The sequence below is a fragment of the Beta vulgaris genome, chromosome 1, assembly GCF_026745355.1.
Source record: "Beta vulgaris subsp. vulgaris cultivar EL10 chromosome 1, EL10.2, whole genome shotgun sequence".
NCBI classification, from domain to species: Eukaryota; Viridiplantae; Streptophyta; class Magnoliopsida; order Caryophyllales; family Amaranthaceae; genus Beta; species Beta vulgaris.
The window spans coordinates 49446109-49473160 of record NC_079202.1 but is presented as its reverse complement, the minus strand read 5'-3'; the positions used below and the strand labels follow the sequence as shown (position 1 = coordinate 49473160).

Sequence of the window (27052 nt, the reverse complement as noted above, 5' to 3'; positions counted from 1 at the left end):
ATGGAATTGATGAAATCAGTGTGTACAGAGAAGATGGAACAATACTTAGGGTGTTTTATATTTTCTTTTTCCACATCAACACATGCAAGCCAACTGATAATCCATCCACCCATAGTAAGATGTAAGCCAACTGATATCTTTTTTACCAATAAATCACCACATAATCCATACACAACTGATATCTTTTTTACCAAAAAGAGCACCACATAATCCATACACAACTGAAGATGCAAGCCACCAACACATGCGAGGCATATAACCCATACACCCACAGTAAAATGCACGCCAATAGATCAGCACATAATCCACACACAACACCACATGCAACTATGCAAGGCAACTGAAATAAAAAAAATAAACATAAAACTTAGCTCATAAAAAAAATAAACATAAAACTTAGCTCATATGACGTCGTTTCAGACGAGGAATTCTGATTTTTAAGAGTTGAAAAATAAACTCTTTTGTAGACATGGATGAGAAATTCACTTCCTCTCGCAGTTCATCTTCGTCTACTCTGTTTCTTTTGCGCTTTTTTTTACTTGAATGTTCAGGTTCCTTAATACTCTGACTAGGAGCGATGATTTCACAAAGATCATAAGAATCCTCTGAATCAGGAGCAAAATATGGACCAGAATCATACGGATCCTCTGTATCAGGTGCAAAAGATTCTGAATAATCATTTTCCTTCGACATTTCAAATGAAGCAGGAGTAGATAACTTAGATCTACAAAACTTGCCCCTCCATTTTCGCTTGAATATGGAAGATCGCTCCATAATTCGAAAAAAAAAATCCAGAATTAAGACTTAAATCCACAATTCAACACTGAGAATTCAGTAGAATTTTGCTTGAAAAAAAACCCTAAATTTTCGTTTCACAAGATAAACCAACAGAGACACAATATTTAATTTTGTGGGATGAAGAAAAACCAACAGAAAAAGAGATTAAATTTAACCAGAGATCTAGAAAAAGAGAGAGAAAGTAAATGAATGGAGGGGAAGAGAGAGAATGGGGGTTGTATTGATGAAGAGTGAAACAGAGGAGTGAGACACATTAGCCTTTAGGTGTAAATGAATGGAGGGGAAGAGAGAGAATGAGGGATATAGCTGTAAAGTGGGTGGGTAATTAAAAGGAGTGGGTAATTAAGAGGAATTATGTGGCTGTAAAGTGGTTGGTAGGTGGGGGTAATTTGGGTTAAAATGAATGGAAGAGGAGCCCTATTTGGGTGGAGAAAGATAGAAGGGTTGGATGGGACAAGTCACTTAAAATAGATAAAGTGAAAGTGTGTAGATTAAATTGAAACGGTCTAAAAAGGAAAGTGAGTAGATTAAAACTAAACGGAGGGAGTATAATTTTTCAGCCTTAGACCTTTTTAGACTCCCTAAAATCTCTCTTATAAGAAGGTCTATTTTGTGAAGAAGAATTCCTCATGGATAATAAAGCACTCATTTCAAAAGTAGAAGATTCAACACTCAATGATTATTTTTTCTCAATTTGCTGTAAAATCTGGAAAGCCTTATTAACAGTAGGAAGAGGATTCATACTCAACCAATGTGTCTTAACAGTATTATATCCAGTGTTCAACCCAACAAACAATTGAATCAGTTTCCTTAGTTCATCAGCTTCAGCAATCTTCTTTAATAAATTGTTCAACAAAGCACCACAATTACAATTTGGATAAGGCTCATAAACTTGCAATTTATCCCAAATTTTCTTCAAACGACCATAATAATCAGCAATTTAATCATCATTTTGAGATACAGACTTCAAATTTTTTTGTGAATTTCATAGAGAAGAGGAGCGTTAGATTGACCATACTCTCTTGAAGTTCTAACCAAAGATGACGAGTGGAAAGAGTAAAAATAGAAGTTTCTGCAATTGACTTCTCCATAGAATACAAGATCCAACCAGTTACCATATAGTCGTTTCGTATCCATTTCTAAAGATCAGGAGAATCATATGAAGGTTTCACAAGAGTTCCATCGATGAAATACGTCTTGTTCTTCGCACCAAACGCCAGCTTCACACTACAACTCCAATTGACATAATTAGCGCCGTTGAAGATAATGTGACCTAGTTAACTGTTCGAATTATCACAATGAAAAATAAAATATGGATCATTGTAATTGATCGCGGAATTCAACGAAGTAACTTGCGGTTCTAAAAAATTCGAATTCGGAATTTCAGACATATTTGATGAAATCGATTTATCAAACACAATTTTGATAAATTCGCACTTGAATCTTGAGAAAATTTCAAGAATCACAGAAGAATTTCTTCAAGGATGAGAAAAGTCTAGTAAAATCTTGAAGAAATAGATACTAATACACAATCAACACACAATTGATTGCAAGTTTTAATGCGGAAATTACTAAGAATCAAGTCGTATCTCTGATATCAGCTTGGAGTATTTTTCATCTTAGAGAGAGAAAATTAGAAGAAAGACAATGAGAGAAGTGAGAAAATTTTATAATTCTGACTTATCTCATACAGGAGGAGAGAGAGTGTTTATATACTTTATTACATATTACCAACTTGAAACCAACTCTCATTTATTTAACTAACTAACTTGTAAAAAGCCCTTAGTTTTTACTTTCTCTTTATATAGACGTCCTAATTTGGTGAAGAATACGGTGTGCTGACCTCCGGTTGCCTTGCAATTCGACCGGGTTGATAGTCGTATGTGTTACGAATTGGCGGTTATGGAGTTTGGAGAGAGAGTGAACTAGCCGCCGTCATTTTTCAGGGGGTTTAATGGTGGGTCAATGTTATCTCGTTTTCTGTCATCACCACGACACTGAAAGAGTTGAGTAGGTGGGTGGTACGAGGGATCCTAGTGATGGATGCAGCTTGACGAGAAAGGATAAATAGGAAGGGAATGTGGATGGGGTGGCAGGGCGGTGCAGAGGAGGGGGTAGCAGGGGAGGGGGAAGGAGAATTATGGCATGGAGGGAGAAGAGAGAAGAAAGGAGATGGTGCAAACAGGAAAAAGACTTTTTTAGAAAAAAAAATAATCCGTAGAACCAATCACCACTCCACTTCGACTATTTTCGTAAACCATGAGCAATAGTTGAGACCACTCGAAAATAATCAAAAGTTGAAATTTAAAATTACGGAACATTCATAATTATTACTGGTATTATCAATTTTTTTCAAAATTTTTAACCGAATAACTTTCACTCCTTAAGCCAATAAGCTCTTAGAGGCCCAGAGGCAAGGTCTCAATTGGCCGGCTGTCCATTGGTGGGTCCACTTTAGCTATCAGATGACCAGACTATTTCGTCACTGATTTCCAATATCGTGGCTGATTCGTGGGTCAATACTCAACTCAATTATTCAACCTTCGTGTGCTAAACGATTCTCCTTTTTTTAACACAAAAACATCAACATCCCACCATTTCTTTCCACATTACTTCCACAGTTCCACACCTCTAATTTTCCCACATGTAATATAACATCTCCTCCTTTTCCAATTTTAATTTAAACCACCCCCATTCATTTCACTTGCAAGTTGTAACAAACTAACAATACCCAAACTTCAGAAACCCACTAAACTAAATCAAAAGGGCGTGTTTGTATTGGATGCTAAAAATCCTTCCAACAATAAAAATAATGGGAAGTGATTACAAAATTGAAGAAGAAATCAGAAAACCCAGATTTTTATGTCTTCATGGTTTTAGAACAAGCGGAGAAATATTGAAGAAACAAGTGAATAAATGGCCTGAATCTGTCCGTCAAAAACTTGATCTTGTTTTTCTTGATGCACCTTTTCCTTCCCAAGGAAAATCTGATGTTGAAGGAATTTTTGATCCTCCTTATTATGAGTGGTTTCAATACAACAAAGTTTGTTTCTTTCTCTCTCTATTCTTCCATTTTTATTTTATTTTGTTAAGAAATGAGTTTCTTTTATATTAATTAGTTAATTTTATTATGTGGGTGTAACTTTTTTTTGGGTGATTTTGTATTTTATTTTCAGGAATTTACAACATATACTAATTTTGAGGAAAGCTTGGAATATATTGAAAATTGTATGATTAAGTATGGACCCATTGATGGTCTTCTGGGTTTCTCTCAGGTACAGTTAAATTTTATGCTTTTACTCCATTCATACTTCCTCCTTTCCATAATACTCACTACAATTTCATTTATTACTTGCTAGACTATCTTTTTTGGCAATAAACTCTTTCTATCTTTCTTCTAGTACATGAATTCTTTTTCTGTTCGCTCTCTACCTTTTTCCTCTCCAAAAATTACCTAGAAATCCGTAAATTGAGAAATATAGCGAGAAATATAAAAACGAAAAAGTATGTAATTAGTTGATCACGTGTTACAGTGTAATATGTTGTTGAATTAGTATTAAATGTATATTTTAAAACTATCATGTTTCCATAGTTTTTTATGGATTGAATATTACGAATATTTAATGGTTAAAGTAATGGATTGATAAGGGTAAAATTCGAATTTTTTATTATGAAACAACGGAGGAAATAACTGGAAATGGTTTGTTTTGATGGACTCATTGAGTGCTACTACCAAACATGATGAAATTATGGGCAGCTGATTTTTGTTTACTTTATATTTGTATTGTGTGTTTTAGGGGGCAATTTTGTCAGCTGCATTACCCGGGTTGCAAGCACAGGTAGAGTGAAATTTAGTATCTATATGAATAAACAATTAGATAATATTAAAGATTTGATATTTAGATGATTTGAGTATGTATTGATTGGTAGGTTATGAATTATGATTGGTGTTTTTATCTCAGGGATTGGCTTTGACAAAAGTGCCCAAAATTAAATTTTTGGTGATAGTTTCAGGAGCAAAACTAAAGGCTGAATCATGGCAGAAAGCATATGATTCTCCTATTGAATGCCCTTCAATCCACTTTTTAGGTAAAATTTAGTTTTACTGTTTGCTCTATAATGTGGTGAAAACTTCGAGTGTTCAATATGCAAAATGTGTGAGTAAATGTTGGATTGTTTTTAGTCTATGATGAAGTTTCCGTTTACTTGAGAACAACAACTTTCTGTACTTGTGGTTGCTTACACGTTACTTTGAAAAGAACGCAATTGCTTGATATGAAGTAGTTGGTAGCTAAGGAAGAATGAAATTTTGTTGTGCCTGTGGAAAAGAGATCATTCGTAGATCATAGATGAACTTACGACTTGTTTGATTGCGGTTATATGTACTGGTCTAGTGATGAATTTTACAATAGTTTTGTAAGGGAAGTTTTGTGTTAATGTTTATGGTAATGCTTGTCCTATCACAAACAACTAATTTCCTTACAGAATTTCTCCAACATCCCATTATCACTTTGGATGGTAGCATTGAGTCACTGTCTACTGTTAAGTACTGAGTGACAATGGAAAGTTCAGGTAGCATCGTCTATTATTCGGTACTGAGTGACAATGGAAAGTTCAGGAAGCATCGACTATTATTGGGTATTGAGTGACGATGAAAAGTTCTGAAGAAAACCAGGTCGGAGTTCCACCAAAATTCATTACTATTACCATCATTTATCACTGATAAATGATAATTATCACCACCTAACAAACAGGCTATTAGTGCCACAGACGGCCAACTACAGTTAAGGCGCAAACTAGCTAAGGTGCAGCTACTAATGAAATTCATAGATAAGAAGTTAGTATGAAAGTGAACTTTGTGCCACATATAGTTGGCAAACCCATCTCATGAGTTTAGTTAAATGATAAATAAGAATAATTTTGATTGTTATACCTTATATCACCATCGTTGAGGTGAATCTAATGTATAAAAAAAGGATGCATCGATCTTCAGAGGTCGGGCTCTGCTGATACCGAGAGCTGCATTTGAAGAACAAGAACAATTTCCTAGTACCAGTGTATCACTATTTACTCCTAGTAAAGTTAGTTTCTAAACCCTCCTACTTTCAGTAAACTTTGCCAGTGCGAAGCATGACAAGATTTTAGCTTATGACAACTCATATGTTGAGTAATTTTATCAGCTGGAGGTGCCTTGAGGGCCAAATGCTCCTCTTTCTTTTGTCAAGGTGAAAAAAGGGGTGTTTAAAGCAAGAGCTCTCATAAGAATTCAGACTTCAATCATGCCAAACTTTGGTAATTCATTGTCGTAATGAGCTTTGTAGCACACTGAATAATGTGGATGTTCTGTTAGAAACACTGGCAGAATTTGTTGGTGAAGTGCTTTCTGCGGACCTGGACCTTCTTGTCAATATATGGCAGAATAATCGCAATGTACTTGCAGTAGCTTTTGTACTGGAGAGTCCAATGTGTTGATTTTTCATGTATTTTGACATTCAAAATATCTTATTGTAGGGAAAGAAGACTTCTTGAGACCACACGGAGAAGATCTCCTGAAATGTGTCGTCGATCCTTTTGTCATTCATCATCCCAGGGGCCACACAATTCCTCGAATAGGTGAGTTATCAGTTCTTATCATAGTTCATACTCCAATCCCATATTACTTTTACACGGTTTTCAAATTTCACAAATTTTGACCATATGTATGGTCATGTTAGATTCTTCATGATTTTTGTTATTACCTACTTAAAGACTGTGGTAATCAAGGGTGTGGATTAGAAACCATGAAACGCAACTCTGTAAAAGAATGTGGGATGATAGGAATAACACTAACTTGGCTATTAACTCTTAACTTCGACCTCTGCCCCATGGATTCTTCGTGAAGATGTGTTGATCTATTACTTTGTCTTTGTTTTGTCAGATGAACAGTCGCTCCCAACCATGCTTAGCTTCATTGACAAGATTCAGAAGATTATTTCCGAAGAGGGGAAAGATGAAGAACGTAATGGACAATTGCAGTATGAGACTCTACATGCGTAATATAGTTACACCATTAGTTGTTGTTCATGTTAAAGGTGAGCATATGATGCAAAATGAGAGTAGAGATAAATATGAGAAATCATATGTTAATAATGCTTTAGCAAATATTTATACCATTGGTTTATGTATGCTGCAATTCTTTGTCAGTACAGTCTCCTGTCATTCTAATTTTGAAGGAGATATTGTCATGTATGATCTTGTTTTATTGAGTAAAGTATGAAATCATCTGTTTGATATGGGACCATTTTTGGTCTCTATTGGCTAATGTAATTCTACAGAAATTTGTGAATGTTCTCCGATGACGTGAATGTAGGTAGTCAAATCTGTGCTGATTTTTCAAGCAGAGAAATATCATGACTTATTCACTAACTCCATGATTCGTTGTCAAGCTAGTGTGTCCTCAATTTGGGATTCTCCCCCATTGATCAAGTCTAACTTTCATGATTATGCACTAATTCATTATACCTATATAGTTCCCACCTCAAAACAAAATACAATTTGATGATTAGAACGACGATATTCGAAGGAGATCCAATAAATGTTTAGTTTTCATAATTTCAATTTTTAACTTTGTTGTAACGAACGTACTAAACAATAAAGAAATAATCACGCAGATTTAATGTGGTTTACTAACAACGGTTTTTATTAGAAGGTTTATATAGTAGCCTTAATTAACCTAAACATAATAGACTATAGGCCCAAAACAGAAAACGAGATAGCAAATTTCATATATGTATTCGGTTATTCGGAGCGCCAGACTACATATTCAAGACATTCCAATAAATCTCCACCTTGACTTGAATTCTCTCAATGATAACAAATGTACCTGATGTAAAGTCCATAGCCAGGTATACCCATATTTCCCCCCTTGCGTCAAGATTCCCCTAAGGGCCCAAATCAACAACTCAAACAACTCTAAACAATGTTGGAACTTGTCATGCGAAACCGACTTGGTGAACAACAGTAACTAATTTCATCACCTTAATTTAGGGGTGAAAGTTATTCGGATAAAATCCAAAATCCAATCCAATCCAATCCGAATTAGTAATTCGGATCGGATTCGAACTGTGTTCGGATTGGATTTGGATTGAGATTTTTTGAAAAATTGGATTTTCGGATCGGATTGGATTGAGGGTAATTGGATCCAAAAATCCAATATGACCGAATAGTAATATGCCTTGTATTATGTATCTGGATTGGGTTTAAGTGCTTAACTGATTTTTTATTATAAAAAACCTACTTTATAACCCAATACACATAGCACTTCAATCCTTCCCCTAAAACATTAACTGCACTTGATTCCTCATTTTCTAAATCTATTAGGCTGCTGTTCTTAGGGGTGTGCAAAAATATCCGATCCGAAAATCCGCCGACCCGATCCGAAATTTCGGATATCCGATCCGATTTTAAGATTTCGGATATTTCGGATCGGGTATCCGGAAAAAATTCGGGTTTTCGGATCAGATACGGATCGGGATTTTTCAAAAAATTCAACGGACCCGATCCGAAAATCCGGTGATCTGATCCGAAAACCCGGTATCAGATCCGAAAACCTGGTGATCCGATCCGAAAAGTTCGGATATTCGAAAATTTCGGATCGGATTCGGATCGCAATTTCCCCGATCCGAAATTTTCGGATATCCGAATTTTCGGATCCGATCCGATATCCGACATTGAAGACCCCTAGCTGTTCTGCTTAATTTATTTCATCGAAAAACTAGAGTTTTTAAAGAATCAGATTTTCGGATCGAATCCAATCTAGAGTGTGAAATTTTGGATTGGATTGGATTCAAACCCTAATTGGTTTGGATTCAGATTGAAAAATTGAAATCCAAAATTTGTTCGGATCGGATTGGATTCGGCCCTAATCCAAACCGCACACCGAACTTTCACCCCTACCTTAATTCTTTAATTTCTCACCTCTCAAGAAAGAAACAGGAGATGAAAGATCTCCAGTCTTTAAATATATATGGTTTTTGGTACTCTAGTCCTTGTGTGTTGTCAATATTGTTGTAATTGTAATTTGACTTTAGGTTAGGTTGAAGATTATGGAAGTATTAACAACAATCGTAATACAAAAATGGTCGAAAGTTAAGTTGACGATTAGGAAAGAAATGCTAAACAATTTAAAAATGGTTGTTGCAGATTCTACTCAACTTCCCAAGTTTTTTTTTTTTGTTTGAATTTGCTGATTTAACTTCGATAGTTGGGATTGATTTCTAGTCGCATAGCTTTATAATAATTCTGTAAAGCTTTCGCATAATTTCCTTGGGATTGAGTTGACATCCGTTAAGGTCGTTATTTGATTAAAAGAATCTCTGTTCCAGAACCGTACATGAAATTTTCACCTCATACGGCTCCTCCCTTAAATATACATAACGAGAATTCAAAATACATGAAATAATAAAAAGGATTAAAACATTCTCATCTCATTATGAGCTGAACGGGGCTAGTATTTTCTTTTTTCTTGTTTTTCTCATATAATGTGTGAGGACGAAAGAAGAACATTTGGAGGAAATTTGATCAAGGAATCAGTTTATGGCTCTCACTAGTGTATTTTTTTTTGAGGGGAACTCACTAGTGTAGTTGAATGGAAACGATAAGTACTGGTGATTTAATTTTTTTTTGGATATAAAGTGGTTATTTAGTAAACCAAGCTACTAGCATGTAGGAACAGCAACATAATGCTAGGGGTAAGGATTGAACCCTAACCTCAAGGGCTAAGAAGGAGCGCTCTACGCCTCTACCCACTTGAGCTAACTCATGTCCTTATCTAGGAGTGTAAGTTCGGTTTTTGGTTTGGTTTTAGGTCAAAACCAAACCAAACCGAAATAAATTCGGTTTTGAAATTTCCAAACGAAATCCAAACCGAAATTCGACTCAATCCAAACCAAACCAAACCAAAATATGAAACCAAAAACCAAACCAAACCAAACTAAATCGGATTTTTTTTATCTTTTAAAATCCAAACCAAAACAAACCAATTTTTTTTCATATTCCAAAATCCAAACCAAACCGAAATGAAATTAAATCAAACCAAGATAAAAACCAAACCGAATTTAAACCAAACTTTTTGATAATTTGTATTTTAAGTGACAATATTTTTGTATTTTCGTAATTAATATTAAAAAAAAGAAACACAAAAAAATAATAGACCAAATTCGTATGTTAAGTGACAATAATTCGTTTTTTTCGGTTTTCCAAAACCAAAACCAATCCAAACCGAAAAACCGATTTTTTTTTTTTTTTGAATCCAAACCAAACCGAATTTCAAAAAAAACCAAACCAAATTACTAATTCGGTTTGGTTTGGTTTGGTTTTCGGTTTTTAACCAAATAACTTACACCCCTATCCTTATCTAAAATATAATAATGTACTCCTCTTTTAGTCCTTTGTCCGCCGCAAAAAGTTGGCAAACAAAAGATGAGACGGACGTTGCTTCACAAAACCAAAGCAATGTCATCATGTCTTCTTCCAAACCAGACATTTCTCTTTCTTAAACCCTCCAATTCCATCAACCCCTCCCACCATCTTCGTCTTAAACCTTCCATTTTCTCTCTCCTCACTCCCTTCTCCACTCTTCCTCATCATCTGGTAATCTCAATTCTCTCTCATCCTTCAACCCCTTACAACTTGCAATTAACTCATTTAAGTATCACAATCTCATCGAATGTCTGTTTTTTGTCTGTAATTTTCAATTTTAGGGTTTGCGAAATCGGAATTCCAGAACTCAGTTTCGTTGTTTAGGTTTGATCGCCAGTAAAGAAATGGAATCAATTTCGTACTTATCACAGCGAGAAGCAGCGGAGGTTGATGACACTTTAATGGGTCCTTTGGGATTCAGTGTTGATCAATTAATGGTAAATTTATATGCAATTATCGCTTTTATTTTTGATGTACATTTACACTCCTGTTGATGAATTTTGATTGTTTTGTGGCTTAATTTGTCAAGGAATTGGCTGGTTTAAGTGTTGCTTGTGCTATTGCTGAGGTAAGATTTTCCTGTTTTTGTTTTTGTTTTTCCTTTGAATTTCTGTGAATTTAGGATTGGAAAAAGATGTAGCAACTTAGAACATAAAATGATGTTGTCTTTAAATATGAAGCTGAATATAGAAGGGAGGAGGGATCATTGGTTAGTGGAGGGTTAGGGGGAATATGGTCTGTTTAAGGAGGACTAGTAAAGGGTCCCGTGCATAGGGCTCCTTAAAATTATGGGTTCTTGAAATACTCCCTCCGTCTTCTATTAGTTTACCCGTATTCCTTTTGGGTGTTCCTTATTAGTTTACCCCTTTCTTTTTTTGCTATTTTTGGAATGGGACCACAAACTTTTCATCACACATATATTCAATTTTAAGTATAAATAATCTTTTCTCTCTCTTCGTATGCCGCATAATACTATTCCTCCTAAAACTCTATGCAAAAGAAAGGGGTAAACTAATAGAGGACGGAGGGAGTTTATGGTCCCCATTTTCATTTATCTGTTGAAAATAATTCCACATTAAAATTATTCAAGTATGTCCCAATATTTAGGAGGATATCCCAAAATAATCCAAACTCTTAATTTTTGGTATATAAAAAAATTAGCAAGGACAATAGGGTTGTTCATGAGCTAGTCCATTGCTCGCCTTGGCCCTTGGGTCTTAGGTAAAAAAATAACAACTAACAATAACAAATGAATCCAACGACGAAGTTCTTAATACCCTCATCATATATGTTTAGTGGGGCAAGAGAACAAGTGTCAAAGAAAAACCTTGAAAGAGTGTCCAGTGCACTCCTAAGCTGTTGGTTTGTTTGTGGCAAACCAAATTCCAAAGCAGAGAAATTTGTTTGGATGGGGGTATCTCCCTCTTTTAATATTTTAAGGAGTATTAAGAGTGTATGACACGATATATATTGTTATTGACAGGTCTTTAAGTCGTCCGAGTATAAGCGAGTCCTTGCTATATGTGGTCCGGGTAATAATGGTGGTGATGGACTCGTAGCTGCTCGGCATCTGTATCACTTTGGATATGAGCTATCCATCTGCTACCCAAAACGCACTCCTAAGCCTCTGTATAGTGGCCTGGTGACTCAGGTAGAAGATGGGTGATGGTAATTGATGGGTGCCTTTATCGAGCTACATGTTTCCTTACATCAGAGATGCTTATGTGACGTTGTCTTTTGTAGCTTGAATCATTGTCTGTCCCTTTCTTGTCGGTGGAAGATCTGCCTATAGACTTGTCGGATAACTTTGACATTATCATCGATGCAATTTTTGGCTTTTCTTTTCATGGTAATTAGTTGTCTGTTGATACTAAATGCTGGTTTCTAAATTGATTAGATATATGACTGCAGCTGCTATACTTTTTCAATCGTGAATCTTGCAAATCATTCTTGGTTGCGCGTATCCTATGTGAATTTACAACAATCTAGATAAGCCTTCAGATGATGTTAGTTATTGGGTTGGGGGGTGGAATCGAGAAATGCTGTCAGAACTTGTTAAGGAGTGAGGGAAAACCCAATCTCTTGTGGGTATAAATAATAAGATAGAAAGATATCCAGAAATTGAGAGAGTAAACACACTAGTACCCAGCCCTCTTGAATGGTTGAGAATTGTATAAAAGTGAGTCACACTGATCACATTAATACAATTTCTATCTTAGCTCTTATCCTATTCTTGTTTGTGACTTAATTGCTTAATTACAGGAGTTTATAGCAGAATTGTACAATTCAAAAATTCTACTTCCGCTGTTCTTTTTTTACATGTTACACTTTTAAAATCACGGACTCCTATGCAATTTTTGAAGAGGAGAGAGATAGAGACAAAGAAAACAAAAGGGTCCCATGTGAACATGTGATAGGAGAGAGATAGAGAGAAGTTATTACCAAAATGAAAGTGTAACATCTAATTTGAAACTTCCTAAAATAGAAAGTGTAACATGTAAAAAGAATGGAGGAAGTATAATATTATTTGCTAGACTTGTTGTATCACAATAAAAAGAATGAACAAGGTCAGGAAGTTGAACCTTTAAAAGTTGACATATGGACTTGTGTGTTGATGGGAGATCATAGTTCCATGTTACTTCTTGGCAACTGCATTAATAAGTGAACCCTGCTAGAACATATATGATAGATTCTAAAACTATGTAGGCAAATCACCTTCTAATTTGGATGTTGCTCACTCTTTTAGGTACCCCAAGACCACCTTTTGATGCTCTCATTCAGAGGCTGGTATCTTGCCAGAATCATCACCACACGGGCCTGAAGTCAACTGTCATTGCATCAATAGATATTCCATCTGGGTGGCATGTTGAAGAAGGGGATGTCACTGGTGAAGGCATCAACCCTGACATGCTGGTCGGCTCTGGTGGAAGCCCTCTTTAGTCTTCTGGAAAGAATTGTTCTTATGCATTTTCATGCCGAGATTTTAAGAGTTGTGTCATTTGTCTCTTGCAGGTCTCTTTAACTGCACCAAAGCTATGTGCCAAGAAATTTGGTGGTCCGCACCACTTTATGGGTGGGAGATTTGTACCTCCAGCTATTCTAGAAAAATATAAGCTTCATCTTCCGCCATATCCGGGCACTTCAATGTGCGTACGTATTGGGAAACCTCCTCAAGTAGACATTTCCTCTTTGAGAGAGAACTATATATCTCCTGCACTGTTGGAGGAACAGGTTGATGCTGACCCTCTTGTGCAGGTAAAGTTTAATCATGATGAGATGAGTGCTTTTAGCAAGTAAATAATTCACCTGCTTATTAGCAAGTTCACTGTAATTTACTAATGCTCTTTCCTTGTTGTGAGAGTGACATGGCTTAAGAGTATTTCTGAAACAAGATATCACTGGTGGATCCATGTTGTTTTCATGTTCCGATACCTTTTTAGGACTTCCTTAAGCTATCAATATCCGTTGTGTGTTGCTATCTTGCTTTTGCTTTATATCATACTTCTGATAATTCATAGTGCACATCCTATGCCATATTATTGTTTTTCGAAGGCTGGCTTTTGCATTCCTGTGCTTTAGCTTGTAATTTAGTCCTAACTCCTCTTTGTCTGTCTCTACTTAGTTTCTTTACCCATCTCAACAACTTATATACAGCTTCTGTTAATAATAAAATCCATTTTACAGTTCCGCAAATGGTTTGATGATGCAATTGCTGCTGGGTTGAAGGAGCCAAATGCCATGGCTTTGTCAACTGCTGCAAAGGATGGAAAACTGTGAGTTGCTGTTCGAATGTTTTGTGTGTTCTGCTTAAAAAATCCAGCATTGTTTGGGTGCATATCATCTAATTTTCTCTTCTGTCACAGTTCATCGCGGATGGTTCTGCTGAAAGGAGTTGATACTGATGGCTTTGTCTGGTTAGTTTCGCTTCCTCTCTCCTCCCCCTTCTAGAACGGATAAAAATGTGACCAAGAAAAAACATTTTCTGAATCCTAACTTATGCAGCCTATACCTTCTTCTGCTATTTCCTACATACAGGTTCACCAATTATGAGAGTCGGAAAGCATATGAAATATCTGAGAATCCACGTGCTGCACTTTTGTTTTACTGGGATGGCCTTAATCGTCAGGTGACTGTTGTAATTTTTGTACAAGTGGCCAGCCGCCGGAACCTGCTTTCATGATAATAGAATTGTGTTGGCAAATTCTGATTGATGCTGTTTAATCCGACATCCGTAAGAAACTGATTATGGAAATTGTCTGCTTATACGCCTTATAGGATAGATGAGGGGATACAAGGTGTCTTTAATTTTATTTTGGAATTTGGATCAGGTTGATTTGTCCTTTGTTAATCTGGATTTTTGCTTCTGCATGTCATACTGGGAAGAGGGGATAGGTCAATGCCAGGTATTATTTTTGAAAATATCCGCAGAACAAATGAATAATCATAGTTAAAGTAATGGTTCAACATATCTAAATGATGCAGCATAATGGATTTGTCCATGAATTTCACATGCAATTGTATGTAAGGTCTGTTTTCATTTCATATTTGAGGTCGTATTACTGCGGTAGATAGAACTCTGCATCTGCTCTTCCTCAGGGGAGGGGGTAGGGGAGAGTGGGTGACTAAACTGCTGGTTTTTGAGGTGTACTACATAGTAAAGGTTCTTTGTGATTAATGTTAATGGTAGGTATTTTATTTTGGCTTTTGTATGGATGCAAGATGAGGTACAAGATTTCAACAGTTTTCATATTGTAATTTCACCTCATATATATGCTTTTTGGGTGAACTCTTTGTATTATTTATACCAATTCTATCATTATTTTATCTTTTAGGTAAGAGTAGAGGGGCCTGTTGAAAAAGTCTCTGATGCGGAATCTGAACATTATTTTCATAGCCGTCCTCGAGGGAGTCAAATTGGAGCAATTGTGAGCAAGCAGGTTCTGTTTGTGTTTTCATCCTCTTTTGTCTGAGACTCTGAGTACGCAAGCTCCTATCTTTACATAACTTATCAAGACTTCATCTCCTGTTCAGAGTAGCGTTGTTCCAGGACGACGACATCTCCAAGAGAAGTACAAGGAATTAGAGGCATTATATTCAGAGGGGTATGTAGCTGGATATCTTTTTATTTGGCTTCTCAGGCTTGTTAATGAACTGATATTTCTCACATTCTTGTCATACTGACAGATTCTTTCTCCTTGAATCTGTCTGGTACTCTGGTATTAACAAGGAACTAATTTCAAATTTCAATCCCAACAAAAAAAATCTCAAATTTCAATAGTGTGACTTAGTTAGGCGAGGTTCTTCTCTCTTGTGTTATGTGTCCTCGAATTTTGGCCTGCATGAACGAGGAGTCTATCTCTGAATTTGTAGTCTTATGCTAACAAGCTGTTTTGTCTCAAATAATACTTAGAACCCCGTTTTTGTGTCTTCATAATTTTTCTTCTCAGTTCGTTTTAAGTAAAATTTCCTTCTCTGTGCAGGAGTTTGATCCCTAAACCAAAATACTGGGGAGGATTTCGGCTGAAACCAGAACTTTTTGAGTTTTGGCAAGGGCAACCTTCTCGCTTGCATGACAGGTGGGTCCTGCTATTTTTTATGTAGGTCACTTAGTGCAAAATGATGCGAATGCTGTTTCTATAGTAACTAGCAGTATGGGCTTTGAGTAGTTATCAACTTGTTGGTCTTTTTACTAGTTCATCTAAATCTAACTGTCCACAATTAAGATCTGTAGAATTATACTAAAAGTTAATTGTTAGAACTTATAAAACACTTTTTTTTTCTGTCAAGAACTACCTTGTAAAAAAAGAGAGGCTGTAGAAAACTACCTTTTACTTTGGTAACAAAGAGGTATAACTCACTGGACTCCGGCCACCTGGCTAATTTATTGGTGTTAAGACTTGTGTATTTTCCTCCTTTTCTCTTCCTTTTGCCTCTCTTTTCCCTCCATTTTTTGGTTTCTATTCAATAGACTTCCTCTCTCTTGCTTATGCACACCATACACGTAACTTCTTCCTACAAGCTTTGTTCAGGAAAACTAAGATAATATTGTACTATTTTAGGATTATGAAATTATGTTAACAGACCTAATGGATGAGATGATGTATCATGTATTTGTTGACCATTTTGCCAAAATTACAAGCTTATTAATACACTCCATTCACTTGGACATTATATTGAACGTATGGTGTGCATAATCAGTATTCGACTTTGATGAGAGATTAGGGAGTGTCACATAGAAGTTCATTGGTCCTCTCCATATTTTTGGAATTCATATTCTTCCCTTCCCCTTATACTTCCTTTCACTGCCATATAGTATTACCAGAGTACCATGCCACCCTGATAGCCCCTGCTGCCCATTTACTCAATGTATGTTCTTTCATTATCAAAGAAAAAAGACTAGTGTACAACCTCTCATTTGAAAAAAGCTGGAAAACCATCTTCGCGTCACCTTCCCTCTTCTCCTCAGCCGTTTTCTAGCCTTTTAAGACCTTGGTCTTTCTTGTTATCTCAAAAATACAGCGAAAAGAGCTTTATATTGTTGCGGCTTTGCCGTCACCAACATAGCCAGACAATTGCGATACCAAGTCGCCATTCTCTCTCCCCTTCCCCTATGTATTGCTGAACTCAAAATCGAGGAAGCCTCCTGTTAAGACACTAAAGGATATTTTATCAGGAATTTCAATAGGTAATCACAAAGTAATAGACCTGAGGCAACAATGAAGATAAAGAAAGCATAAGCCCCCTAACTAATTGCAAAGCTGAACTCAAAATCGAGGAAGCCTCCTGTTAAGACACTTGCATTTATTGCCCTTGTGCTTTTTTTCTCTTCTCTATTGCCTAATCCGTATAATTTACCTATTCCATACCCACTTAGTTGGGGACGAGTTGGATTTGCTAGTTAGCGAGATGTAATCAGAATCCTCTAGAGTTCTCGTGAAACTCTACAAGGTAGAGTTGTATCTGAACCATACATTTTTAAACCAAGGGCTTATATTGGTGGAATGGAAAGATTTAGAGGTGGATTTTGATGAGATAAAATAGGGGGAATTTTGGAAAGAGAATATATGAGCCATTGATTTTTTATTCAATGGTTGATATTGCTCAAACTCTACCTTCTAGAGTTATTTTACTACTCTAGAGGATCCAAGTACGTAAAACTTAGACTGGTGCATGGGTTCTTGATAGTAACTGATGGGTGGGGATTGCATATCAGCCAACTAGTGAATTGGATGTGCCTCCATTTGATTGTGAAGATACATTATAAGTGTTCCATATGATTGGGCTGGCTTGATGTTTAAGTTGGATGGAACTTTTCTATTTTTTTAATATTGGAAAAGGTTACACAAATAACGCATGTTTTTTAATGATGTGATCCAAATATGATTGTTACATGGCTTGCAGATGTGGTTGACCTAACCTGATTTGATCAATGGATTTTAAAAAATTTCAGCAAGGCCTAGACTGTAGACTACTATAATGGATGTGCCCTTTCCTTGATGTGATAGAATGTGAAATTTGGAAATCGATGTTTTAATTTAAGACTAAGCACATCTGAATATCTGGTCCTTACCTTTTATAGGCCAGATTTTTTTTCGAGGTTAGCGTAAAGATACGGAAATTATATGCCTATCATTTAGGCAATTTTCCCAAAGAACCCTGACTTTTACACCTCTGACAGAAAAATGGATGTCGTTTGCCGATCCCCTTCCCTTTTGACGACATTTTCTCCGTTATTTTGGTATGTTTTGGGGAGAAAAAAATGTCACTAAAAGGGAAAAGGGGTTGGGAATATGTTCAATGTTTTAACTAATTGCCAAACAGGACAAGGTCAAACACACATAAAGTATTGAGCCAAGCCCACTTTTTAGTCCTTAACTCTCTTGTTTTAGCCTTAAGTCATTAATGACATGTGTTGTTTTGTTTCTTTCTCTACAATCAGAAAATCATCCTTGGGATTGATGAGCTGTAAGCTTTTTGTCTTATTCCAAGAAAGTAGGTAGGAAGTTTCCTAGGACCTCTAGGGTTGCTGTCTTATATATAAGTTGTAATCTTTGCCTTTGAGGGCAAGACACGTGAAATGAATGAAAAGCTGCGCATGATAAACCCTCTATACTGAGAATGAAATACATGACAATGAAGTCATCATGGTATCAGAGCTACAGCATCCGGATTCATACAAATTAATCTCTTCTTCCTTTCTCATTGATGTTGAATGTATCTATATTAAGACTATGCTGTAAAAATCGAGTCTTTCCTTTTAATTTATGTAAGAACTGGAAGCTATTTATTCATTCTCAGTAGTAAAAAGAGTGTTAAAAATCAAGTATTGGAATGACCACCATAGAATTGACAAGTCCATTATATCTGCACCCATCTGATGGGAGTAACTCAGTGGTGATTGAAAAACTTCAAGGAGCTAGTAACTTCAGGTCATGGAAGAGATCTCTGGAGATTAGCCTAGCATCTAAAAGAAAAATAGGGTTTGTCACTGGGGTTGTAAAGAGACACTCTACTGATGTTGTTAAACAAGAAGCTTGGGATACTTGTAACAACATGGTTATCTCATGGATAATCAACAATGTAACTGAACCTATAAAGAGGTCAGTCATGTTTGTAGAAAGTGCCCATGAAATCTGGAAAATGCTTGAACAGAGATTCATGGTGTCAAATGGTTCGAGGAAGTATAGAATTAACAAGCAGATTTATGAAACAAAGCAAGAAGGTAGAAGCATTACAGATTACTACACTGAAATGAAGGTGCTGTGGGAGGAGCTTGACTCTTTAAACCACCTACCTCCTATATCATCTGTAACTGAGGAGATAAATGTGTTTATCAGTACCCTGAATAGACAACAGGAGGAGTTGAAATTATTCCAATTCTTGAATGGATTGGAAGAAGTATATGGTCTTCAAAGAAGCAACTTGCTCATGATGGCTGTTCTTCCATCTGTAGAGGTGGCGTGTAACATTCTTCAGCAAGAAGAATCTCAAAGAGAAATCCTCAAGTCTGTGAAAGAGGAACCTGAGAGTGCTGCCATGTACAGCAAGGGAAATGAAGGAAGTTGTGAAGTGTGGTAAATTGGGTCATTCCAGGGAGAAATGCTAGTTTGTGATAGGTTTCCCTGAAAGAAATGCCAGGAATGGAAAGGCCTACAAGGGAAAGAAGAAGGAGTTCAGTGGAAATAGAGGGCAAAAATGGAGCAAAGGAGGCAGAAATGGGAAAAGTGGATTCAAAGCTGCTGCAAATGCAAGTGCTAGTGAACACAACTCTCAGTCAAGTGTACCTAGCATGATCACACCACAACAACTGGAACAGTTAATGAAACTGTTACCAACTCCTTCCGAAGTAGGAGGATCTGAAACTGAAGATGAGATGGACTACTCATATGCTGGAATGGTGAGTTTTCACCTTGCTGAAACAATCCCTAATGAGTGGATAATTGACTCAGGAGCTTCACATCATATGACAGGGTGTGTGAATTTGCTTGAAGATGCTGTGAGAAGTAAAGGAGTCTCAAAAATAAATCTTCCTACAGGAGATACATCTTTGATCACACACTATGGGACTGTGAAGCTAAAGAACAATGTAACACTTGCTAATGTTATGGTTGTACCAGGGCTCAAACACAACCTTCTATCTGTTCAAAAACTTGCAAAAGATGAAAATTGCAAGGTGAATTTTCAAGCTGGGTTCTGTATCATTCAAGACAGTGACTCATCTCAAGTGAGAGGTGTGGGAAGAGCTGTCAATGGGCTCTATTACCTTATTAATAAAGATACAGACACTCTTATTAAAAGGCTGTACAAGAAGAAAACTCTGATTAGCAACAAAGAAGAGAAAGGTCTAGCTATGAATGCAGGATACTGCTGTGATAAGCAATCCACCTCTGATGAAGCCTAGCATACTGTGGCATCAAAGGCTGGGACATGCTCCACTTGCAAGCATTGGTAAGATTGAAGGGCTGAAAGGGTTTGAAAAGAGTTGCACAGATGTATGTCTAACCTGCCCTGCAGCTAAGTTTACAAAACTACCCTACAAGCACAGTGAATCAAGAGCAAGAAATATCTTTGACCTTGTTCACATTGACATCTGGGGTCCTTACAAGGTGGATGTAGATATTTTCTGACAATGGTGGATGATCACTCTAGAGTGGTCTGGGTTCATCTCTTAAAGCTCAAGTCTGATGCATATGAAGCAATTCACAACTTTGTAAACCTTGCAAAAACTCAGTTTGACAAGCATGTGAAGATCATTAGGTCAGATAATGCTCTTGAATTTGATGACAAGAGATGCAAACCATTCTTTGACAAGCTAGGCATAATTCATCAAACTTCTTGTGTTGACATGCCTCAGCAGAATGGAAGAGTGGAAAGGAAGCACATAAACTTGTTAGAAATGGGAAGAGCATTGAGGTTTCAAGCAGGGTTGCCACTTCATTTCTGGGGTGAGTGTCATGACAGCAACTCACATAATTAATAGGCTTCCAAACACTGTCTTGAAGCATAAAACACCCTATGAGGTATTGTACTCTACCAAACCTCTTTACAATCATTTAAAAAGCTTTGGTTGTCTTGCTATGGCCTCAAATCCAACTAGAACTAGTGACAAGTTTCAAGCCAGGGGTGTCCCATGTGTTATGCTTGGATACCCTCAACATCAAAAAGGCTATAAACTCTTAAATCTCACTAATAACATTATGTTTGTTAGTAGAGATGTTAAGTTCTATGAGACTATCTTCCCTTACAAAATCTTCTCATCTCACTCAAGCCTAACACCACAAAGTAGCCAAACACCACAAAACTGCCCTGAAACCTACACTGATTGTCCTGAACCACAACCACAAATACCTGACCCTGTTGAGAATATTATTCCTGAAAATGTTGCTCCCAATATTGAACCAGACCTCATACCTGAAGCCCCTGCTCCACCTGAGCTCAGAAAATCAACCAGAACCCTCAGACAACCTGAATGGATGAAAGATTATCACACTAGCAATATGAGTGTTAAGTGTGAACCTAGAAATATTGAGAAAATTATTGAAGCCACTTGCAGTCCTGTTTTTTCATGCTTCATGTCACAAATCACCAAACACAAAGAACCTAGACACTTCAAAGAAGCTGTTCAAAGTGAAAAATGGGTGAAGGCCATGAATGAAGAGCTTGATGCTCTTGAAATCAATGAAACATGGCAAATCACATCTCTCCCACCTGGTAAAACAGCTATAGGGTGTAAATGGCTCTACAAAATAAAGTATAGCCCTGACGGCAGCATAGAAAGATATAAGTCTAGGCTTGTAGTGCTGGGAAATAGACAGAAATTTGGTGTGGATTATGAGCAAACATTTGCTCCTGTAGCTAAAATGGCTACAGTGAGGTCTCTTCTAGCTGTAGCATCCTTGAAAGGATGGCATGTGCATCAAATGGATGTTAAAAATGCTTTATTGCATGGTGAATTGTAGGAGAATGTATTCATGAAGTTGCCTCCAGGGTACTCACAAGAAGGAGGCAGAATTCAAGTAGGTTTTGAAGAAGGGAAATCTCACACCTATGACACTACTCAACCTATGAAGGTGTGTAAACTTCTCAAATCTTTATATGGGCTTAAACAAGCACCCAGACAGTGGTTCTCCAAGCTTAGCTCTGCATTGAAAGGTTTTGACTTCTCTCAATCAAGATCATCAAGATCTGACTACTCACTCTTCACTAAGAAAGAAGGGGAGTCCTTCACTACCATACTTGTCTATGTGGATGATTTGGTGATTACAGGGAATGACATGAAGAGTATTCAAAGAGCAAAAGCATTCTTATCCTCTGAGTTCAATATGAAAGACATGAGAGAGTTGAGATACTTCTTGGGTATTGAAGTAGATCAGCAACAAGATCGGATCTTCTTGTCACAAAAGAAGTATACTCTCGATCTTCTAGATGATTACAACATGCAGAATTGCAAGCCCCTGAAGCTTCCTATGGATAGCCATCTGAAACTCACTGCTGACAAGGGTGAACCCCTGACCAATCCTATTGAGTATCAAAAACTAGTAGGTAAACTCATCTATCTGACTCTCACTCACTCAGACATAGCCTACACAGTCCATATTTTGAGCAAATTCATGCATAAACCTACCTCTATACACCTACAAGCAGCTAAAAGAGTCTTGAGGTACCTAAGCAAGGACCCTGGACAAGGTATCTTACTTGCAAATCACTCTAAGGCTCATCTCACTGCCTATTGTGATAGTGATTGGGGAGGTTGTCCTTCAACCACACGATCCACATCTGGTTTCTGTATTCTACTAGGCTCCTCTCCTATATCTTGGAAGTCCAAGAGACAATCTGTGGTGACTAGAAGCACTGCTGAAGCAGAGTATAGGTCAATGGCTCTCACTGTGTGTGAAGTCATGTGGCTTAAACAACTCTTGAAGGATCTTGGCTTACATCACATAGGGTCTACTCCCATCCACTGTGACAACCAAGCTGCCCTTGCAATTGCAGCTAATCCTGTGCACCATGAGAAGACAAAACATGTTGATATTGACTGCCATTTCATTCGAGATAAAACCTCACAAGGCATCATCACTCCTGCCTACATACCTTCTTCTCAACAAGTGGCTGACATATTTACCAAGCAGCTTCCTACTAAGCAGCACAACAAGCTCCTTTGCAAGCTTGGAGCTCAGTTCTCACCTCACTCTCAGCTTGAGGAGGAGTATTGAGCCAAGCCCACTTTTTAGTCCTTAACTCTCTTGTTTTAGCCTTAAGTCATTAATGGCATGTGCTGTTTTGTTTCTTTCTCTACAATCAGAAAATCATCCTTGGGATTGATGAGCTGTAAGCTTTTTGTCTTATTCCAAGAAAGTAGGTAGGAAGTTTCCTAGGACCTCTAGGGTTGCTGTCTTATATATAAGCTGTAATCTTTGCCTTTGAGGGCAAGACACATGAAATGAATGAAAAGCTGCGCATGATAAACCCTCTATACTGAGAATGAAATACATGACAATGAAGTCATCATAAAGCCATCTATTTTTCTGTCAGTTTATGAGAACACACAAGTTTAGGGTCATTGGAGACAGAGGTATAAAAGTCATGGTTATTTTGGAAAATGGGCTAAAAGTCGGGATCTGAGATAATTTCCTTTAGATATAGTTAAACTTAATGTTTTTAAAAGCTGAAACCCATTTCCAGTTTCCTTCAAGAGACAGAATGAACTTTCTAAAAAGATTAATGGTATGAGGACTCATTATAATGGCACTATATCTTGCTTGGCATATACACCCCATTCATCAACAGTAAGACCACTGAAGAAGAAATACTAGTTTTGGTGAATTCTCTCAATCATTAACCTCTATTTTTAATAATAGATAAGAAATTTTGTCGGCTATGGGTGAAGAACTATGTCAACAGAGGGATGTGCGCACGAACATTTGAAACAAATTAGAACTAAAATTTTTGCCATTTATACACTGTGCAAGAGTCTATGAGTAAGAGTTCTTATGAGCTGCTAGACAAAAACATATATTTATGCATAGTCTGTTGGAAAAATAATCTAAAGGGGATTAGTTGCTCTTGCTCATGCCCCAAGTTCTTGGAGTTTCCTTTCCACAACCTTCAATTTGAGAATTTAGTCCTCTTGTATCACACCCGTGAGGTTATGAGAGCATTATGGTGTCTTCGCTCTTGTTCATGTTTTTTTCCTCTCATTTAGGCCCTGTTTTGTTTTTAACTTATTTAAAATCTTATAAGATAAGTAAGATAAGATTTTCTGTTCAACTTATTTTCACTAATCTTAGAAAAAATAAGATAAAAATAAGATAAGATCATATCAGATTAGATAAGATCATATCATATCAGAAAAGATAAGATAAGTTCAGATAAGATAAGATAAAACAAAATAAGCTGAATCGAACCGACCGTGAGTTGAATTCCTATTCGGAATGTTACCATTGTGGCTAGAGGACAATTCACAACCAATTAAAACAAATAGCTGCTCCAGAGAATTCATTTTTTTTGGAAGCTTTCCTTAAATTGATAACCCTGGATTTGGACTTAATGTCAATATCTTATCATTTGCTTCTCTATGTTTTTGTTCTGCAGTTTCAAAAGTTGTCATCTTTGTCAATTTTCTAGGGGGTATTGACATAAGAATCACAGTGATGTACTGTTATTGAAATTGAATATTACTTTTACTCTTTTTATCTTTTATTTGCAAATTTTGGTTCATCATTTATGTCATGTTTGGAGTTTAACCAAAATATTTATTTCCTAGACTGCTATATTCTCCTGCGGAGGTTGACGGAAAACGAGCATGGAAAATTGATCGCTTGGCTCCATGACTATTACCTGCTATATCAGCATTGTGAACATTCATGTATGTGCAATGGCAATATGTCATCATACTTCTATAAGATGATGAAAATGTGTCGAACTTAATTGTTTTAGTTAACTGCATTGCAATATCAGGGCATCATGTATCTTCTGATTTGCATATATTCCTTACGTTGAAGTGAGTCTTAAGGGAGCATAATCGTGTAAAACTGTTTGATCTTGACAGAAGTGGAAATTCAATAAGAAAAAAGCTTTATATCATACTTGATCTATTTGCCCTCTTAAAGTTACCCCTAACATTTGCAGAATATATTACCCTGTCAGCTATGATGTAAAAATGTAGGGTAATCTAGCAAAGTAGACATCAAAGGTCTAAGTATTAGAAAGATTCATTAGTTCGATTGACGACTAAAATTTCGAGCTTAAGTGGATATTTGTCGAAAAGAACAGTCACCTTTCCAGTTAAGCACTACTGTGCAGGGAGATTGAAGAGTATCAGCCTGTACAGTAGCTCAAAGGTTTCAAGTGGGGATCTTTCTTTAGTTGCATATCTTTTCTTATAAAGTTGTGATAGTAATTTGAATGCTTTTGTGGTTGAACTCAGCTGAAAGCTTTATATATCTTCTGGATTTGACTTGTTTTTATCATGGAATATGATTTCTTAGGTGTTGTCGTTGTCTTTTGCAACTTTCTCCTGTGTTAACTTCTAAGAACAGTAAGCGTTTCTTAGATTCTTGTTCTCAAAAGCTTCTTGGTTCTTTTGGGCACTATTATTATTATTGTTAGTCTTGTAATTAATACACATCTCTCCTTTCTGCATGCTTGCTAGCACTAATGTAAAAAAGCTGTGTTATCTGGAGAATCAAATAATTATTGCAGCTATCTAAATGAGTTACTTTATTTGGTGGCTTGTCATTTGTTTTCTTATAAATAGGAGTAATATAAGTATTTATGGCTTTGTTGGTTGATTACCATGATTAACATTCATTATTCTAATCATACTATGCATTAATTTTGTCATAATCAAGATGCATTTTTTGCTGCTTGTAAATTTTTGTTGATCTAGTGAACCTGAAGATGACGTCTTCTTTTGCTTTTGTTCATCAGCTTGTGTATTACTGTTTGTGGTCACAAAACTGTATAGAAATAGTTTCAAGTCTTTTGACGGTCTCACTATCTTTCGGGGGCATTCTTTTTCTTTCTAGTTCCTAATCGTTAGGAAAACAAACAAAAAAAGTTTCTCACGATTAGATGCTGAAGGGGGTTTGTTAATACTACCTCCGTTTTTTTTAGTTGCTATATTTTTCTTAAATGGTTGTTTTTTATTTGTTACATTGTTTTTACTTTCCTTATTAGGAGACTTGGCCCACCAAAAAATAATTGTTTTATATTTGTTTTTCTTTTTTTCACCAAAAAGTACTACTTTTCACCCTTTTTCACCTTATTTAATGATAAATAAGTCAAAAGGTACACCAAAAAAGAATCAAAGCGACAACTCCTAAAAACTAGTGAAAATAACAACGTAGTAAATAAAAAAAGCATAGGAATAGTGTGTCTTGATGTGTGGGTTGCTGTCACCTATCTCTGAGATGGACAAAATTATCTAATTTTTGGTGAATTAGGAATTCGCAAAACATCCTCCATGTTAGGCATGTGAAAATCCTCACGACTTTTTTGCCCATTTTTGAGACAATCTTCTAGGAAGAGTGGTCAATTGGAACATTTTATAGTCCCTACCAAACTCTTTCTATTATCAAATTTGGTTTCTTGTGTACATTGCTTTTATATAAAACTTGTGCTTGTACTATTATAGAACCTTGTATTTATTGGTACTAAATAATATGCTTAATTGGTACCATCTCTAGTTGTCCTGGACTCGTGGTTAGACCATTTTCGCTCTCTAGTTTCAGGGACTAAGGACTTTACCGTAACATTTATAATTTTCTCATTTGGACGGCTCCAAATAACCAAGTGTGCACCTAATAGATGTTGCAGGAGTGTACCTAATCAACTTGACATTTAAGAACATCAGACAATCGTTAAACGTGCCATTGTTTCTGGTATGATCATATATAAGCTTGACTTATCACATACTTATACCACTCTTCTGCCACCCTTCAGAAAAAAAGAGCGCAAGAGTGCTTTTCAAATTTTCATGATACTCTGTTGAAGCACATGAATGTAAGGTGAGCTTTTTATGGAGATTTATGTTGTGGTTGCTTGCTCATAGTTATACTGTTATGGATAGGATAGACTTAAAACACTGCAACTCAGAAAAGAAAAAGGCAAAGATGGTCGATTCTAACCAAACTTTGGGCTCCACCAAACAAGATTTTAGCATGTGAGTTGTGACTTGTGAGACCAAGTTTTTTTTTCATTTTTCAAGCCTCTTTTGACCAACCGTTTGGTAAACCTAATCCTCATTTGTCTTCAAAATTCAACCTTTTCAGTGAAGGGGGGCCACTTCTTTTCA

The 27052-nt window shown here is 36.5% G+C and overlaps 2 protein-coding genes across 6 annotated transcripts; both read left to right on the top strand.

The window, feature by feature from the left end:
• Positions 1 to 3373: 3373 nt before the first annotated feature.
• LOC104891439 (uncharacterized) lies at positions 3374 to 7099 on the top strand. The gene is made up of 6 exons (XM_010677135.4): positions 3374 to 3841; positions 3975 to 4073; positions 4596 to 4637; positions 4761 to 4887; positions 6310 to 6411; positions 6716 to 7099. The coding sequence occupies exons 1-6, from the start codon at positions 3581 to 3583 to the stop codon at positions 6832 to 6834; spliced, it is 750 nt and encodes a 249-aa protein (XP_010675437.1). The 5' UTR covers positions 3374 to 3580; the 3' UTR covers positions 6835 to 7099.
• A 3130-nt stretch (positions 7100 to 10229) lies between these two features.
• Positions 10230 to 25489, top strand: LOC104891446 (pyridoxine/pyridoxamine 5'-phosphate oxidase 1, chloroplastic). Of its 5 annotated transcripts, XM_048641799.2 has the most exons (16): positions 10231 to 10428; positions 10539 to 10694; positions 10787 to 10825; positions 11741 to 11908; positions 12001 to 12106; positions 13004 to 13170; positions 13270 to 13512; positions 13942 to 14030; positions 14121 to 14171; positions 14293 to 14383; positions 14586 to 14660; positions 15090 to 15194; positions 15289 to 15359; positions 15738 to 15833; positions 24521 to 24622; positions 25245 to 25489. In XM_048641799.2, the coding sequence occupies exons 1-15, from the start codon at positions 10258 to 10260 to the stop codon at positions 24585 to 24587; spliced, it is 1695 nt and encodes a 564-aa protein (XP_048497756.1). In that variant the 5' UTR covers positions 10231 to 10257; the 3' UTR covers positions 24588 to 24622; positions 25245 to 25489. The 5 variants fall into 5 exon arrangements, 3 of the variants coding, with proteins under 3 accessions (XP_048497756.1, XP_048497754.1, XP_010675447.1); XM_048641797.2 differs by lacking the exon at positions 25245 to 25489 and having other exon boundaries at positions 24521 to 24840; XM_010677145.4 differs by lacking the exons at positions 14586 to 14660; positions 25245 to 25489 and having other exon boundaries at positions 10232 to 10428; positions 24521 to 24840.
• The last annotated feature ends 1563 nt before the right edge of the window (positions 25490 to 27052 follow it).